The 14,075-nt window shown below is 40.5% G+C and overlaps 1 protein-coding gene across 1 annotated transcript; it reads left to right on the top strand.

Annotated features, from left to right (window-relative positions):
• Positions 1–182: 182 nt before the first annotated feature.
• On the top strand, positions 183–14,074 carry LOC117671857 (epoxide hydrolase 1-like). Its single transcript, XM_034428092.3, has 9 exons — positions 183–334; positions 5,088–5,298; positions 7,068–7,248; positions 7,834–8,064; positions 9,364–9,493; positions 10,704–10,915; positions 12,813–12,921; positions 13,182–13,307; positions 13,679–14,074. Exons 1-9 carry the CDS (start codon positions 306–308, stop codon positions 13,881–13,883), a joined length of 1,434 nt encoding a protein of 477 aa, XP_034283983.1. The 5' UTR covers positions 183–305; the 3' UTR covers positions 13,884–14,074.
• The last annotated feature ends 1 nt before the right edge of the window (position 14,075 follows it).

Below are 14,075 nucleotides of genomic sequence, written 5' to 3'. Positions count from 1 at the left end.
CAGCTTCCTGTTTTGGCGGTGGCTTTGAGAAATATGGCCCAAGTTCTTTGAGAAATAAATGGGTAATCATGGGATAAGGGATGCAGTGGCTTACTTTTAATCACAGGATCCAAGATATGTGTCTTCATGAGCAATCATGGAAACAAGTTTTAGACGGTAGGTGGCGCTAAAAGACTATGTTAACTTCATAATCTATATCCTTCAACCCACATATCAGAGGTCAGTTGAAGCAGGAAGTATCCAGAATTATTTCAACCCAGCACAAGCTAAGTTGAATTTATTTGTGGCTCTTCTTTGTTGCAGACATGTGGCAGCAGTTTCTGCAGACTGTCCGGTGAGTGTAAAAACGGCAACCAAATTGGGGAGGGGGCAGCATTTGAGTGACAGGCAGTTGACTTTTGCCTGGATTTCTACTAAGGAAGCCATTCGAGTAGTGAAGAAGCACTGATTGTACTGCTGCTGGAGGGAAGTGGAGATCCTCAATATAAAGGCAGCCACTCCTAATTGTTGTGGACAAATGGTGCAATAAAAGTGATAAGATCTTATTTATGGATAAATGAAGTTGCAGTGCTTGCAGCTTCAGGCTCCAGATGTATCTTAATTCTTGCCTCTTATGTAAACATGCATAGAAAACATAATGGAAAACCCTGGACATAATGAAATGTGCATATAGTATATGCATGGAATGAAGGAAAGTATATTCTGTATTGAGGATATCATGAAAGGATATAATGGAAGAACCATACCATAGTTTTCCCTTTGCAAATATTGAGGAAGTGAATTTGCAGTCTGTTTCAAATTAACATTCCTAAAATTCCTTGGTGCTGAAGTACTCTCTAACCGCTAAATTCTTAGGCGATATTTTTTTATGTAACCCACAGCAATGCTCTACATGAGGTTGCTCTTCAGCACCTTCAGAAGTTTCAACTGGTGCACAATGCAGCTGCCCAGGTAGCAAAAGGTGTTAGATGTTTTGACCCCACTGCTACGTGAGCTGCATTGGTTATCAGTGTGCTTCCAAGTGCAATTCAAGGTGCTGGTTGTCACTTTCAAAACACTTTGTGGCTTTGGGATTCAGTTACCTGAAGGATTTATTTTTTTTCTTGATTGTTTTGACTCATCCAATCCGGTTGGGCAGGTTGGGCATGCTCTTGGTTCCAATAGCCAAGGAATGTTAGCTGGTTAGGAGTGATGGCTTTTCTGCTGTAACCCCCACCCTGCTGAACAAACATCCTCCAGATATTAGGATATGCCCAAACTTCTTAGTGTTTTGTAAAGTCTTGAAGAACGGAGCCTGAGTGGCGCAGCAGACTAATGCTACTGTTAAAGGTAGTATTTAGCTTCCAGCTGCCTGCAATTACTGCGAGTTCAATTCTCACCAGGCTCAAGGTTGACTCAGCCTTCCATCCTTTCTAAGGTAGGTAAAATGAGGACCCAGTTTGTGGGGGCAATAAGCTGACTTTATATAAAATATACAATAGTATGAAGACTATTGCTTAACGCATTGTAAGCCGCCCTGAGTCTTCGGAGAAGGGCGGCATATAAATCAATTTTTTTAAAAAAAATGTGCCCAGGCCTTGTTTTTCAAAAGACAGATAGAGACTTGCTGAGGCTAAGATTAATCACAATTATGCAATAATGCTAAACTGCTCAGTTGGCTAAGCATTTTTATCTCCCTAAACTCTTATCAATTTAGTGCAAGCATGAAAGCATGTAAAAATGGAACGATGACACCAACCCCTCCCCTATCCCTGTGGCTCCTGAAAATAGTACAAAGGAATCCGCAAATCAGCTTTTATTGCATATATATCAAAAAGAAAAGAAGCAGGGAAGGCAGGTATCATACGTAGAAGTTCTGCTTATGACTTAGCTCCATTTGTGATTGACTTTTTTTTTATAAATGTATGCAATTGAATGGAATGCAGGGGGAGGATATAGAAAAGAGCATAGCAATGACAGTGTTCTGTGGTTAGACCGACTCCTGTACACAGTGATAATGTGCAAAAGAGGGGGGTAATCCATCCAATTCCTTTGTATATTCACATTAACTGCATAATCAGAATAGTTCCATTTATTAATGAAATTATACAGAAGCAGCAGAGACAGCGTAGAAATCTGCAATGGGGCTCACAAAATATCAGGCTCTTGTAGGACTCAGCTTCCTAATTAAACAATATGGATAGGTTCTGGAGGAGACTAACATTTAAAAAAATAATGTTGACATTAAGTGAGGAAAGAGGGACCCAGTTTTTTTCTCATGTGGTTAAGTTACTACGCTAGAAACCAGGAGGCTGTGAATTCTAGTACCACCCTAGGCAGGAAAGACAGCTGGGTGACTTTGGGCCAGTCACACTTTCTCAGCCTATAATGTCAGGCTTTCTCAGCCTATAATGTCAGAACAACAAGCCAGTCGTTCAATTTCTGTCGCAACTAATGGATCAATATCTGGTTGATCCAAAGAAGAAGAGTCTGAACCTGCAGGAAACCAGAAAAGAAACCAAGTGGGGAAAGAATAGAATAGAATAGAATAACAGAGTTGGAAGGGACCTTAGAGGTCTTCTAGTCCAACCCCCTGCTTAGGCAGGAAACCCTACACCACTTCAGACAAATGGTTATCCAACATCTTCTTAAAAATTACCAGTGTTGGAACATTCACAACTTCTGGAAGCAAATTGATCCATTAATTGTTCTAGCTGTCGGGAAATTTTTCCTTAGTTCTAAGTTGCTTCTCTTCTTGATTGCTTCTTGTTCTACCCTCAGGTGCTTTGGAGAATAGTTTGACTCCCTCTTCTTTGTGGCAACCCCTGAGATATTGGAACACTGCTACCATGTCTCCCCTAGTCCTTCTTTTCAGAAAGAATAATCTTCTTAATTCAAAATTCATGATAATTTAGGAATGGGAGAATAAATGACTATTTCCCCCACCACTTTTGGTCAGTTTGAAACAGCACTATAGGAGTGAATGACAATCGCACTGCTGACTTCAAAATGATTTGGAAAGATTAAGAAATGTTGCCCTAGAGGAGTGCCCTTACATGAAATATTTCCAGCTACATTACAGAAAATAGAAGGTTCCTTCCCTATGCCAGGAAAGCACCAAATAATATTAAGTAAATCATTAAATGATCTTACATTAGTTACTGTCTTTCCTATATTCAGTTAAAGGTTGGGAAATAATAGCAGCACCTTAGAATTAAGTTTAAAGATGAGAAGAGGAAACATTTTAAATTCCCAAACACATATAGATGATATGCTATTATTATTTCTCTGCTTGGATAGAAACTAAAATAATTTCTCTGGTTTTTTGTTTTTTTCTTCATATGCCACTGATCCCAGGTCAAAGGGCAGTTTCAGGCTTTTTCTATTGCGAAAAAAAGTAAATGTATAATCCAAAATCATGTACCAAGTTAATAGTTGTCTGAAGAGACCTTGCAGAAGACACTGGAGTAAGGTTTTCAAAAATGAAATATGCACTATTTATTTGGCGTTAACAGGTCAATCATTTAGTTAAGGTTCTTTTTCAGATAGGTGATCTCACCACCACCCCACCACCACCCCCACAATATGTAGCTGTTACTCATTTTCTATAAAGGATTGTACTCTTGTTTTTGGAAAATTACATGCTTTTTTCCACTGAAAGTCTTCCCCTTTTATTGCTAAAAATTTGAAAAAAAAAAACATAGTAACTATGTTGATCATGAGGGGTGAAAAATCCAAAGCTTTAAAGCCGATACCTTTAATAAACTAACTACAATATTGCAAATTGCTACAAGTTTTCAAGTTTCTTTACTCAGCCAGCTTCCACACTCAATAATTTGAAGTTCCACCCATATGCAAATTAATATCTGTTGAAGTTTGTTAGTCCACATATCAACAAGTTGTCACATTTGGGAAATACTGATCTAGGTATGGGGTGTCAAACTCGATTTCATTGAAGGCTGCATCAGGGTTGTGTTTGACCTTGGGGGGCCGGAGTGGGTGTGGCCAGGGTGGGCGTGGCCAGCTTGACATCACTCGTGTCAGGGGTGCCTGTGGTGGCCCAAGTTCTCTGCCAGCAAAAACAAGCTCCCAATCTCCATTTTCGGCTGGGATGGCCTCCTGCAACCCTCTGCCAGAAAAAATGCAGCCCTCCCGAGCTCCATTTTCGCTGGCAGAGGGTTGCAGGAGGCCATCCCAGCCAAAAACGGAGATTGGGAATCAATTTTCGCTGGCAGAGGCACTGCAGGCTGGTCCGTCACTGTTTCCAGGGTGGCCTCGTGGGCCAGATCCAAGCACCGCGCAGACCGGATACAGCCCACAGGCCTTGAGTTTGACACCCCTGATTTAGGTAATGCCTGTAGTTCAAGCTGGGACTCAGTATAGTCAAGCTGTGGTGTAAGGTTTCCTGCCTAAGCAGGGGGTTGGACTAGGAGACCTCCAAGGTCCCTTCCAACTCTGTTATTCTATTCTATAAGCTCTTCGGTCAGTGAATCTGTAGACTCTGATTCTGAACAAGTTGTTTATGTTGAAAGTTGTTATACTTTGGGTTTATTAGGGGAGTAGATAAATAGATAAGGGACAAACTTGCCTGTCCTTATATCAATCAAGAAAAAAAGTAGGACTTACACACTTTACCTATTGTATGTTTTTGCTCCCCAATTTTTATCTCAGGTACCACTACTTACCTTACTGATAAAAACTGGGTTCACCATTTCTGTTGTGTAGCAAGCATCAGCATGAAACGGTGGCAGAAATGTATGAAGATGCAGTTATGTCTTTAAGGTGTGGTTAAAAACAAAGTGGCCAAAAAACTGAAGTCCCATCCTTTTGTTAACATGTGTTCAGTGAAAGATATATAAAAAATATAGAGCTCATGACAGTGGATATCATCTTGCCTCTTTTGATCCGCTCTCCAACATCCCTGTCCAGATAAAATCCATATTATCTCAATTATCTGTTATCTTGAAACTTATATTTTAAATCCTGGGAAACTTTCCCCCCCATATATTTGTCATTTTATCTGCAGGTTCTGGCTGCAAATGTCATTTTTCTTCTTTAATCAGAGATCCTTTCAGCTTCTACCTCACATTATTTTGATTATTTTATAGGTCTTATGACACGTCTCAGCAAAATGTGATCACAGCTTCTTGTGTTATAGGAGGTGGAAGCCTCCTGATTTACTGGCTCCTGACAAGGCGCAGGATGAAGACTCTAGAAATAGGAGAGGGATGGTGGGGCTTAGGTGAAAAACCATCAAGAAGTCAAGAAGATGAAACCATTAGACCATTCCAAGTTTTCACCTCTGAGAAAGAAATCCAGGTATGAACAAACATGAGCAAAATCAAGAGACTTTGAGAATTAACTATACCGCCAGAGTGATGAGTCACATGAAAGATTAGAGAAGTCAAAATGGAGGTTGCAACGGCACAACCATCTCACCCAAACCCCTTTATTTGCTGAGGGGGGGAAGGCAGGGCTTCAATCCCATAGTGGCAGAGTGCAACTTAACTATGAACATCTCCTCATGTCTGCCCTTGTGTATTCTTGTGCATCTTTTACCTCATACTATATAATAACTATGTTACATTTGGCACGTTGAATATACATCAGGCATTTATTGTAGATTGTATGCATACTTATGGGTCCCATTGCTTACTACGTAGAACAGTGGTGTCAAACTCATGGCCCGCAGGCCAGATGCGTCACACACTGGCCGCACCCATGCCCGGTTTAGCAAAGGGGAGAAAAGTTGCGATACATCACGTGACGACAATGTGATGACGTGAGTTTGACACCCCTGATGTAGAATATCATATAGCCAGAAATGGGCTGCTGCCGGTTCGGACTGGTTCGGGCAAACCGATTGTTATGATTCTGCACAGTTCAGCGAACCAGCAAATCCCACAATTGGCTGGCCCCTCCCACCCTGCCCCACCCTTCACTATCTCACCTCACCCGCGTTGGCCAGTGGCTAGAGTCATGTCTAGCTACTCTCTGGCTCGCTTGCCCATACCACACAGCCCAGCTGATCTCCGCGCCTCGCCCACTTGCCTGCCTTCATCACAGCCTACCATGCCGGCCACGTGATCCAGCTAATCTCCACGCCTCACCCTCTTTCCTGCCTTCGCCGTGGCCTACCATGCCGGCCATGTGGCCCAGCTGATCTCTGCGCCTTGCCAGCTCTGCTCACTGCTGCTGACCACCAAGGTAAGGCGCTCGGCCGAAGGGCCACCTTGGGGTTGACACGGCGAGGCCCGGCTGCCTTTCGGGCCTGGCTCTCACCATCCTTCCGCCTGCATGCCGCCCGCTTGCCCTTTGCCTCAGGTCAGGGTCCGGGGGTGCGCCTTCCCTAGGGCCTCCACCCGCATGCCATCCACTCATCCTTCGCCTCAGGTTAAAAAGCTAAAAATATTGTCAGAACAATTGCTCTAAGTTCAGCAGAAGCGAAAAGGTTTTTTTCTAAAATGAACATCATATGTTCAGAGAAGTCACCTGTTTCCAACATAACAAACCTAATGACCATTAGTGTAACTAACTCTAAAAGAATGGGGACCCTATTCCTACAGTCAAAAAATAGTTGCAAGCACATCACACAGCTGATGATGCTCTGGGGTTAAGACTGAAGAAAAGTGAAAGTGAGGACACCAATCAAACAGCAATTTGGAAATTCCTTAAAGCTAAATAACACTTTTATTGTTCTTATATATGTATTTGTGTACCTCTTTTATTATTTTGTGTACCTCTTTTACTGTTCTTATTTAAGTATTAAATGCACGAAATAAAAAACTACCTTTTGGTATATCTTTTTTTTAGGAAAAGAAGTGACGTCAAGTTGGCCACGCCCACCCAGTCACATGACCACCCAGCCAAGTCCACCCAGGCAGTCATTAGGGCAGAGAACTAGTTGTTAAAAAGTTTGAAGCCCACCACAGCATGCAGCCATCAGTTCTGTCCAGTGTTACATGAGTTCAAATAAAATGACAAACAGTTGTCTTTTTAGGCTGCCTTCTCCAGCAACAACATGCTTTTAAAATACCTGCTATAATATCATCCTCATAAGAAATTCTCTCTTTGTCTCTTCTCTTTAGGATTTATACCTTCGGCTTGACCAGACCCGCTATACACCACCACTAGAGGGAGCTGCCTTTAATTATGGTTTCAACTCAAATTATTTGCAGAAAGTGGTCTCCTATTGGAGAAATCAGTTTGACTGGCAGAAACAAGTTAAAATCCTTAACCAGTACCCACATTATAAAACTACTATTGAAGGTAAATTCTTCCCCATTGAACTTTACTTATATCTCTCCTGTAATGGAGCAAAGATCTCGTGTCCCGCCTGTTTCTGAATTTCACATTAAACTTCCTCTGCTATTCAGTAGGCAGTTTTTTGTTGTTGTTGTTTGTTCCATTCCATTGTGTCCAATTCTTAGAGACTGCTTGAAAAAGGTCCCTGCATTTTTCTTGGCAAGGTTTTTCAGAAGTGGTTTGCCATTTCCTCCTTCCTAGGGTTGAGAGGAAGTGATTGGCCCAAGACAGGGATGGGTTCTACTTACTTTTACTACCGGTTTGCAACGGGGCCGTGCGCGCGCACTTTTCTGCACAAGCACAGAAGCTTATGCGCATGCGCAGAAGCATTTTGATGACGTCAGGGTCGGTGGGCGGAGCCTCCCGCCGGTTTTACTACCGGTTCTATAGAACCAGTGCGAACCGGGGGCAACCCACCACTGGCCCAAGGATACCCATCTGGCTTTGTGCCTAAACAGGACTAGAACTCATGGTCTCCCAGTTTTTCACCACTACACCAAACTGGCTCTCATATGGCACTCACTGTTAATTGTATTGAATTTCCAACAGGGATAGAAGTTCATTTCATTCATGTGAAACCATCTCATATCTCAAAAGACCAAATTGTCAGACCTTTGTTGATGGTGCATGGCTGGCCTGGCTCCTTTTATGAATTTTACAAGATCATTCCTTTGCTTACTGGCTCATCCAGTCGTCTTTCAAACAGTGAAGATGTAGTCTTTGAGATTATTTGTCCATCCATCCCAGGCTATGGCTTTTCTGAGCCTCCCCACCAGCAGGGTAAGTTATTTTCCTAGCAAACGGTTTTAATTTATTATAATTAAATCATACTGTGATTTTTTTTTCTTTACGGAGGAACACGGAGTAATATGTTGGACACTCTGTGGCTGTACAAACTGCATGTCAATACAGTCTTCTGGCATTTTAAGAGTTAGTGAATTTGTTGTGACCTTGGTTTGGATGGACTATTTCTTCAAGTATAGGAAGAGAAGAGATTATCAACACGAGGTAAGAGAGAAATGAAATGCAAAAGGCCCAGACTATTTATGAGCCGTGGTGGCATAGTGGTTAGAATGCCGTACTGCAGGCTACTTCCACTGACTGCCAGCTGCCTGCAGTTTGGCAGTTCGATCCTGGCTGGCTCAAGGTTGACTCAACCTTCCATCCTCAGTAAAATAAAATCATATCAGTAAAATGAGGACTCAGATTGTTGGGGGCAATATGCTGACTGTGTAAACTGCTTACAGAGGGCTATAAAGCACTGTGAAGTGGTATATAAGTCTGAGTGCTATTACTATTGGCAAATTAGTAATTGTGACTGGGGTTGCTTAATCCATGTTGCACAACTGGCAGCAGAGTTAATTCTTGTGTCTACTTGTGCCATCTAGCGGTCACCTGGCCTATATATACAGGTAGCCTCGACTTACAGTTCTTTTAGTGACCGTTTGAAGTTACAATGGCACTGAAAAAATGACTTATCATTTTTCACACTTATGACCATTGCAGTATTCTGTGGTCATGTGATTTACATTCAGATGTTTGACAACCGACTCACATTTATGATAGTTGCATATCCTGGGGTCATATGATCCTTTTTTGTGAGCTTCTGACATGCAAAACCAATGGGAAAGCCAGATTCACTTAAGAACGGTGTTACTGATTTAACAGCTGCAGTGATTCATTTAACAAATGTGGCAAGAAAGATCGTATAATGGGGTAAAACTCACTTAACAAATTTCTCACTTAGCAACATAAATTTTGGTCATAAGTTGAGGACTACCTGTAACAGTTTGGGGCCACATACAGGCATTCTTGCATTATGAAGTGATGAGCGCTACGAGTGGTTAAAAGGCACATAAGTGTTCATGCCACAGATTAAACTAGTGTCGTGTCATAATAAAATCATTTTTAGTAGTTTCTGTGTTCCAGAATCCTATAAATTTGAAATGCTTCTTATACTCTTATTGAATATTGACTTTTCTGATGTCAGATCTGTATTTTATTCTGTTTGGTGTATTCTGATTATAAGTTAAGTTCAAGACAAACACATTTTAATATCACATTTATCCCAACTAACAGGTTTTGACTCAATAGCTGCTGCTCGGATTTTTCACAAGCTGATGCAGAGACTGGGTTTCCAGGAATATTACTTGCAAGGTGGAGACTGGGGCTCCCGAATCACCAAGAACATGGCACAGATGCTGCCAAAGTAAGTGGTTGGAATCTCTGTGTCACTCACTCAGGTGTTTTTACTTACATAACTGTTCTGCCCCAGCTACAGACCCCAAAGAACGCAGCACACACAAAGTTTGTACAGACCTTAGTTTACTAAATTAAATCAGTCTTTTTCAAACAAAGGCTGTTAATTAACTTTCTTAACAGCCTACAAGAATCCAAAGAATAAATAATCGTAATCTTACTATGGTTGGCAGAAAGCCCAGAAGCAATTTGCAGAGAACTAAGATCAAGACGCGAAGGAGAGTGAACGAAGTTGTTCTCTGCAAATTGCCTCAGTCGTCATCCTTCCTTAAATAGGCTAAGGGAGTGGCCAATTAGCCCCAAACCTTACTCTCGAGGAAACCTCCTCCTGAGGAACCACTCCTGGCTTTTGGCAGCTCTGTGCGCCTGTGCATCGAGAAGAAGCCCCTCCTCTTCTTCCTCCTCACTTATGGCAGCTTCTGGAGGTTCTGAAGGCCCTGGCTGAATCCCCGCCTCTGGCACCACATTTTCTCCAGCCTCCTCATTGTCTGACTCGAGTGCCAGCTACACAGGCTGCTGGCACAGCACCACACCAGCCTCCTCGCTGTCGGAATCAGCTACTAATTGCACAGGCCGCTGACAGGCCACAACAACAACATGACAGGAACTGGAATGTTGCAATATCCATGGTATCCAGATTAGATGATGTATGCACTATCAATTTTTCATCATCTAGTTTAGTTGGGCCACTGAAAAGCAGGAGCTTTAATTTACAAGAATGATTCTACTGTGCAAATTAAAGTTGCAGCCATTATCATATAGCTGTACTAATTGTTTTTCCATGTTGTGACTAATCTATTCCTGGAGAGACAACATCTATTGTAAAAAAATATTTAATATTCTGATATTAAATTATCAGAGCAAATAACTTTTGTGGATTGTGGATTCTAGCCCCGCAAAAAATATTTTTTCCTCATGAAGAATTTCTAGATTGTTTAACTATATTCATAGAAAGCAATTGAAAAATGTCAGATATTACAACAAAATAATTTTAGTTAGTTGCCTTTTGCATCCTTTGTCAATATCAGTTTTCTCACATCTCTTAACATTCTTCCCTATTTTGCTTGTTTTAAACATGCTATATTATGCACACTTACTAATGAGTCTCAATTACCACCCAGTAAGTATATTTGGGATCACCTTTGTTTCCTTGATTTCAGATCTGTAAAAGGACTTCATGTCAATATGATCTTTATATCAAAACTTGGTTATGGAGCCATGATAGATATACTACTGGGAGCCTACGTACCATGGCTGGTGGGTCTAACCAGAGAAGATGCACGGCGCATGTTCCCTTTTTTTAAGCACATATTTTATATATTGCGTGAATCCGGGTATATGCATATCCAAGCCACCAAACCAGATACAGCAGGTTTGTAAACTCAATGCTTTATGAAAGATCAAAAACTCAGACATAAGATAAAACAAATTTGAATTTAATGTACAAAACATTTTTAAGGAAGGCATGTAGCATCTATTGAAGTAATGAATCAATATAATAAATTTCAGAGTCATATTGTTCTACTCACAAATCTTGGATTAAAAAATAAATTCAAAAAGTACAAAAAATCAAGACACATTCGTTTTTATATTTCTGATAGAATTTTAAGGGGGCACCTAGTGGTTAAGATGCTAGGCATGTCAACCAGAAGGCTGGCAGTTCGAGACCCAAATACCGTGTAACAGGGTGAACTCCCGTTCCTGCCAACCCAGCAGTTTGAAAGCATGCAAATGCATGTATATAAATAAGTACCACTTTGGTGGTAAGGCAACAGCTTTTCATGGTCTTCCGGGTGCGATTCAAGGGGTTGGTTACCACCTTTAAAGCGCTCCATGGCATAGGACCTGAGTACCTTCAAGACCGACTTCTGCCACCAACAGCCTCCCACCGGCCAGTTCACTCCCACAGAGAGGGTCTCCTCAGGGTGCCATCAGCCAAGTTATGTCGGCTGGCGACACCCAGGGGGAGGGCCTTCTCTGTGGGAACTCCTGCCCTGTGGAATGAACTGCCCCCGGAAATGCATAAGATCTCCGACCTCCGTGTATTTCGCTGTGCCCTCAAGACCCTGCTGTTCCGCCAGGCCGGGCTATCAATGTAATGATTTTTAAATTGGGTTTTAAATTTTGGGGTTTTAAATCTGAGCCGAAATTATGTAATAATTTTAATTATTTTTTAACTGATGTTTGTCTTTGTGTTTTTAATAGGCTGTACCCCGCCCTGAGTCCTTCGGGAGAAGGGCGGTATAGAAATAAATAAATTTATTTATTTATTTATGTATTTATGATCCTCAAGATATAGTCATGCCAGCCACATGATCAAGGAAGTATCTTTGGAGAATGCTGGCTTCTATGGCTAGGAAATGGTGTTGAAAACCCCCCCCCCACTTAGAGTCGGATATGACTGGACAGGGAAAACCTTTATCTTTTTCATAACACATTTTAAACAACTGAAACCAAAATTAAGCACAAAGGATATGTTAAATAATTGGCTAGATTAAACAAAATGAATTCCAAATTGCAGATTCACAATGCTTTAAGCATTTTCAATTTTCTCTCCTACCCAAGAAGACATATATTATCTTCCATGTCCCGTACGCATTATCTAAACCAAGGGACTGCAGTCAACTTTTTGATTGTTGGAATATGACAACAAATATAATTTAAATCACAACTTAACATTTTACTCTTCTGTTACATTAAAAATTGCACATTGATAATGACTACAGTATTGGAAGGATACCAAGATCTGCAACAAATCTATACTTTGATTGTATACACCTAAGCAATTTTTTCTCAATTCTTCAGAACCCTAAGATACCCTTGTTCAAGTTTAATTCACTAAGTTGACCTCTATAAATCTGAAATGGTATTATTTCAGCTGTAGGTAATACATTACAAATTGCATTTGTGTATGTTTGTTACCTCCAGACAATGAAAGTCAAAAAACATTTTCAAACCTATAACTGAACTACAGAAGATGCTGTTCAAATATTATGTACTTCCATGGGAAAAAAGTGTGCAGATGCTTTGAGTTAGCATGCTGTATTTAGCAGCAACCCAACACTCAATATTTCTCATGCTGGGGAAGATAGTTTTTTCAGTCAAGTTAGTTTCATACCTACAAAAAGAGTTAAGCCACCATAATGTCAAAAATGAGAATTGGCTAAAATCCAAATCCCCAATTCTTGCTCACAAATCTTCTTAATAGAGCTTCTAATTCGAATGTAAGCAAGTAATATGAAAGTAAATTTGCTACTTCTCTCACCTAGGGTGTGGCCTGAATGACTCCCCTGTAGGTCTTGCTGCATATATCCTAGAGAAGTTTTCCACATGGACAGATAAATCATTCGTCAACATGGAAGATGGGAATTTGGAAAGGTATGATTATGTATAATAACTATATATTAAAAGAAAAAGAGAAATTGCAAATATGTAACTGCTGGCTTAGAATGATTTGGAGAATATTGCTGAAATATGAACAGTTGCAAGTTATAGAAGATGACTTGCAAGTGTTTAATCCTGTGAATTCTCTAAGCATCAGCCAATAGTTGCTGGGCATTTATTTACTCTCTGCTTTACACGTGAACTAAGAATACGCATTTTAAGATCTGCTAATAAAGTGTGATGCCCCTTTTCAGGAAATACTCTCTGGATGAACTTCTGACAAATGTCATGATTTATTGGGTGACTTCCTCCATTGTGTCTTCAATGCGTTTTTATAAAGAGAATCTCTGCCAGGATCCAGATACTGCTCCTGATGCCAAGTAAGGAGGAAGAAATTATTCTGGTTTTGAAACTAAGTTAGATGTAAATATGAAGCTTGTTGGTTTTATAACTGAAGGCCATAATCAAAATTACTTTGCTCATATGAAACCTGTTGTGAATGCCTAGAGTTTAATTCTGTAGGATGTCCCAGAGAATGTTAAGTCTCAATTTCTAAAAAGACATTCAAAGGCTACTATTAAGCAGATTGTTAATTTAAAATGGGATAAAAGATTAATAATTCAACTATATATGTGAAAATATAGATTCTCCAAACCATCTTGGACCTATGCTGACACCAATGTAACTAAGAAAAAACAGCATCGAGTAATTAATGAACTAGATATGTTAGATATGTTCTCTTCTATCGCAGGGTTGACATTTCTGTTCCAACTGGCGTTGCTGCCTTCCCAAATGAACTTCTTCACTGCCCACGCTCCTGGGCAAAGAAGCAATTTAAGAACATTGTCACCTATACCTACATGCCCCGGGGAGGGCATTTTGCAGCCTTTGAAGAACCAGAGCTCTTGGCTCAAGACATCAGACAATTTGTGAAGAAGGTGGAACATCTGAATTAAACTACGTAGCAACATATTTTCAGAAAATGCTTTATCAACCAAATATTGCAAGTTTCTGAGCAGCTTGAATCACTTATAGCAAATATTGTTACTGTCCAAGTATTAAAGAGATTTTTTTTTCTTGTGTGAAGCCGACTGTTATAGTCATACAAGATGACTATATGACATTAAAGCAAGGTTTCTACAAAGTAG

Source organism: Pantherophis guttatus, chromosome 1 (genome assembly GCF_059756535.1).
Source record: "Pantherophis guttatus breed Tessera chromosome 1, ASM5975653v1, whole genome shotgun sequence".
Taxonomy (NCBI): Eukaryota; Metazoa; Chordata; class Lepidosauria; order Squamata; family Colubridae; genus Pantherophis; species Pantherophis guttatus.
The sequence above is the reverse complement of the archived record's forward strand: the minus strand, read 5'-3'. Positions and strand labels throughout refer to the sequence as shown.